This window comes from Antennarius striatus, chromosome 17 (genome assembly GCF_040054535.1).
Source record: "Antennarius striatus isolate MH-2024 chromosome 17, ASM4005453v1, whole genome shotgun sequence".
NCBI lineage: Eukaryota > Metazoa > Chordata > Actinopteri > Lophiiformes > Antennariidae > Antennarius > Antennarius striatus.
The window spans coordinates 552,501-557,500 of record NC_090792.1 but is presented as its reverse complement, the minus strand read 5'-3'; the positions used below and the strand labels follow the sequence as shown (position 1 = coordinate 557,500).

The following is a 5,000-nucleotide window of genomic DNA, read 5'->3' as shown; positions in this document are numbered from 1 at the left end:
AGCGGGGGGGTCTCAGAGCGGGGGTCACACGCTGTGTCCAGTCCGTGTCTAAATGGAGATGTGCTTCACGTTGTGACACACCTCGTACTAAACACCACAGGTCACGTGAGAAGAACGGACCCTCCCCTCCACAGAACCTCACCTGTAGGTCTCCACATCTGGATAACAGGTGGGCCAATCAGGAGTCAGAGAGAACAGAGGAACGTGTGATTGGACTCCTCAAGGTCACCTGGAGCCGTGTGAACCGCCAAGTAGATTTCATTTCACACAAACAGAAGGGAAACGCCTGGGGGGTTTTCTGTGCTGGAAATCCATTCATCAACGTTTTGACCTTTTCCGTTTCGCGTCTGAGGCGACTGCTGCATCACAGCGACATCATCTCATGTCAGCGAGCAGGTTTGGGGGGGGCAGTCACGGCAGGGGTTACAGGGGCAACTCTAAAAGCACCTGGACGTGTTTCTGATGTCAAAGAATCCTTTTAAAGACCAAGATGCACACAGATATGGAAGAATAATCCTGCAGGAATATTCAGGAACATGTCCAGAGATCTGACTGAAGGGACGAGACCAACGGTGAAATAGCAGCAGAAGTAGTTTAGTTACACCTGAACTAGGAAAGAAAACACATGGAATCACTGAAAAATAAAAAGTTATCAGCTGTTTGGAAATGGATAAATCACGCAAAAACAGTTTACACTGGTAAAAACAACAGATTTATGATGTATTTATTATTTATCAGAAAGAGAGGTTAGCTCCAGACGTCCCAGCTAAGAGTTTAGGTTAGGACTACAATATTTGGAGTTTATGGAAAATGAAGCTGACAATGCAAAGAACGCCCCGCCTACACTGAAGCATTGTGGGACATATGATGCTTTGGAAACCTGCAGCATCTAGAAGGACAGATGGATTCGGTCAGGGATCAACCCCAGAAGGAAACGCCGTGTTTGTCAGGTGAAGATGAAGTCCAGGAATCACTGGAGACCTCACGTGTTCACTAACAGACGTGTTCACTAACACAAACATGTTCACTAACACACACGTGTTCATTAACAGACATGTGTTCACTAACACAGACGTGTTCACTAGCACACGTGTTACTAACACACATGTTCACTAACATACACACGTGTTCACTAACAGACATTTGTTCACTAACAAAAACGTGTTCACTAACACACACGTGTTCACTAACAGACATGTGTTCACTAACACAAATGTGTTCACTAACACACGTGTTCATTAACAGACATGTGTTCACTAACACACATGAGTTGACTAACACAGACGTGTTCACTAGCACACGTGTTACTAACACACATGTTCACTAACACACACGTGTTCACTAACACACGTGTTCACTAACACAGACGTGTTCACTAACACACATGTTCACTAACACACACGTGTTCACTAACACACACGTGTTCACTAACACAGACGTGTTCACTAACAGACGTGTTCACTAACACAAACGTGTTCACTAACACATGTGTTCACTAACACAGACACGTTCACTAACACAGACGTGTTCACTAACAGACGTGTATCACTAACACACATGTGTTCACTAACACACGTGTTCACTAACACAGACGTGTTCACTAACACACATGTTCACTAACACACACGTGTTCACTAACACACACGTGTTCACTAACACAGACGTGTTCACTAACACAGACGTGTTCACTAACACACATATTCACTAACACACACGTGTTCACTAACACACACGTGTTCACTAACACAGACGTGTTGACTAACACAGACGTGTTCACTAACACAGACGTGTTCATTAACACACATATTCACTAACACACACGTGTTCACTAACACAAATGTGTTCACTAGCACAGACGAGTTCACTAACACAGACGTGTTCACTAACACACACGTGTTCACTAACACACACGTGTTCACTAACACAAACGTGTATCACTAACACAGACGTGTTCACTAACACAGACGTGTTCACTAACACAGACGTGTTCACTAACACACACACGTGTTCACTAACACAGACGTGTTCACTAACAGACGTGTATCACTAACACACGTGTTCACTAACACACGTGTTCACTAACACACATGTTCACTAACACACACGTGTTCACTAACACAGACGTGTTCACTAACACAGACGTGTTCACTAACACAGACGTGTTCACTAACACAGACGTGTTCACTAACACAAACGTGTTCACTAACACAGACGTGTTCACTAACACAGACGTGTTCACTAACACAAACGTGTTCACTAACACAAACGTGTTCACTGACACACACGTGTTCACTAACACAGACGTGTTCACTAACACAGACGTGTTCACTAACAGACGTGTTCACTAACACAGACGTGTTCACTAACAGACGTGTTCACTAACACAGACGTGTTCACTAACAGACGTGTTCACTAACACAGACGTGTTCACTAACAGACATGTTCACTAACACACATGTGTTCACTAACACAGACGTGTTCACTAACAGACGTGTTCACTAACACACTTCAGTCTCAGCTCCACGTGACACCCCAGCAGACGTCCTTGTCACCTTCATGTCTTCTCACACAGGTGAAAATGAGTTCTACATCCCCGTGTGTGTCTGTGACAAGCATCACAAGTTCCCACAGATTCAGTGATTACCTTCTGAGCGCCCCCCCATCCCAACCCCCCCATCCTGCTCTCAGTAATTGACTGCAGGGTAACAAGGCTTTTATGTGTGTGTGTGTCTGTGAGCAGCGTCTCTGATTAGATAGAATACACTCGGTATTCAGCCACTGCACTGCCTGCCCCCACTGCCACGGCTAATGAAGCGGCGTGCCCCCCCCCCGGCACGTTGTGTGAGTGTGTGATGCAAAGAGTCAAGCTGCAATTAAAAGGCCTGTCAATGGCGTCTGCACAACAGCAGTCAGACTGTCACTATCGACTGGGGGGGTGAGGGGGGGGCGTTCTTCTAGTCTGATCCTGAGGTGCTCCTCATTGTGTCAGAAGCATCTCCACCAGCTTTATGAAGCACCAACTTTAGTCCATGTCTGCAGACTGGACTCAGTCCCTCTGGTTTGTGGGACGGACGTCACCAGAGAACCCCCCCCCCCCCCCACTGAGATGACCCTTTATTGAACTTTGTGAAATTTCACTAGAACATAAATGTTGAGCAAGAAAAGGTCACAGCTCCATGTTTACGTGTTTAACACGATCACATGTTTTTAGGAAGATGTAGACGCACCCTAATCATACACACACACACACACACACACACACACACACACACAGACACACACACACACACACAACTTGTTTCCATTCATATGTGGTTTTACAATGAAGAAAAGATGGTCTAAAATGTTTAATCCAGACGTGACAAACTGACCCCCCAGGCGATGGAGTGACTCCACACAGCTTTATTCAGCTTCAAAGAACATAATCTGATGAGATTATTTACACAACTTGTTTATGACACAATCCTCATCCTAATCTCTAATTTGACAGCATTAGAATGTAAACCCCTCTTAATCCCACCCTCACAGGTCGTGACAGGAGTCCGTTAACTCTTTCAGGCGACGGGTTCACTCAGGAACGTCTGGAGCTCCATGGACGACACCTGATGGGCCGTAATCTGTCAGATTGTGTCTGCTGGAGAATCCTGATGTATTATGGATGTTTGGGTTTTAATCCAACAGTATTCCACACAGACATTGTAAAATGAGAATAAATAGGAGGTGGATGATGTGTGATTACCAGGTTTTGAAGAGGTGTTCAGATTCCAACCAGTTGTGTGTACGTTACCATGGTGATTTGCAGACCCCCACCTGGCCTGGAGCAGGTTTGTTTGGGTCATCAAAACAGAGTGTTTAAAAGCACCGCCTACCCACTGATCAGCTGACCATCACGTTAGAGGATGGTGGTCAGGTGACGCCGCCGCCCCTTTCCTTGTTCTGTTGTGCTGATACCATCATCACAGAGGCTGACGGAACACACTGCTTGTTTCAATGATAGGCTGCAGAAGCACTGCTGTGAACTCTGTTTTAAGGTATATTAACTTTCCATCTGTCCCAGGCTGACGCCACTGGGGCTGCGGCTACAACAGGATGAATACTGAATGAGACACATCCCAGTGACGCATTCGTTTAATGGAACACAAACATAACCGTTAGACGCACGTCATGCTGAAAACATGCTATAATAATCCTGGTGATTTAGACGTTCACTTTGTGTTTCACACTGCTGTGGAAGCTGCAGTCGTGTCTCCGTCAGTCTGGAGTGTGTTTCTACCTCCTTCAGCGCGGTGATGTTTGTAATGTCAGTGTTGGTGTGTTCGTCCGTTAGTCCACCAGATATCTTCACCCCCCCCCAGACAGACAGATGAAACAACAACACACGACTCCGGCAGCAGAGGGGATGGAGCGAGATGATGACCTCCAGAAAACTAGGTCAAGGTCAAATTTTAACTTTTGTACACTCAGGAACCGGATAAGATAGAAAGACAAGGGAGAAGGCCAGTGTGAGTAAGACCATAGATCAAAGTTAGTGCTTTGACCTTTGACCTATGACAGTAGGTCAGGGTAACATTTTAAATTCAGGGTGTTGCAGGATGTTGCAGACTGTGACTGTATTGGTCCTTTTGCAGTTGTTGATCTTTAATTATCAGACTGTCAGGGTGATTGTATTGATTGGACGTCCAGCACATTTATTATGGTCTGTCTTATATTTACAGTCTGTCTTTACTGCTGCCTTCACCACTGATGTGTGTGACGTGTTGCACTGATCACCTCCAGACCAGTGTGATGGCGTGATGACGATCAGGTGTGTGAGCACAGATCTGATCTGGTGTCTCTGCACACACACACACACACACACACACACACACACACACACACACACTCAGAGCAGGATGCGGTACTTCAGGGCACGAGGGACTCGGTTGATGACGAGTCGGCCGTCGTAGCTGAGGGAGGCGAAGAGCCAGGGGTCAGCTGACGACCACTCAGCCGCGTACACG

The 5,000-nt window shown here is 46.1% G+C and overlaps 1 protein-coding gene across 3 annotated transcripts in view; it reads right to left on the bottom strand.

Moving 5' to 3' along the window:
* Positions 1–3,392: 3,392 nt before the first annotated feature.
* eipr1 (EARP complex and GARP complex interacting protein 1) overlaps positions 3,393–5,000 on the bottom strand; it is a 75,222-nt gene continuing 73,614 nt past the window's right edge. For all 3 annotated transcript variants that reach the window (XM_068339693.1, XM_068339695.1, XM_068339694.1), the window contains one exon: positions 3,393–5,000. This exon is cut by the window's right edge and continues 57 nt beyond it. In XM_068339693.1, the coding sequence (XP_068195794.1) occupies positions 4,883–5,000 (118 nt within the window). In that variant the 3' untranslated portion in view covers positions 3,393–4,882.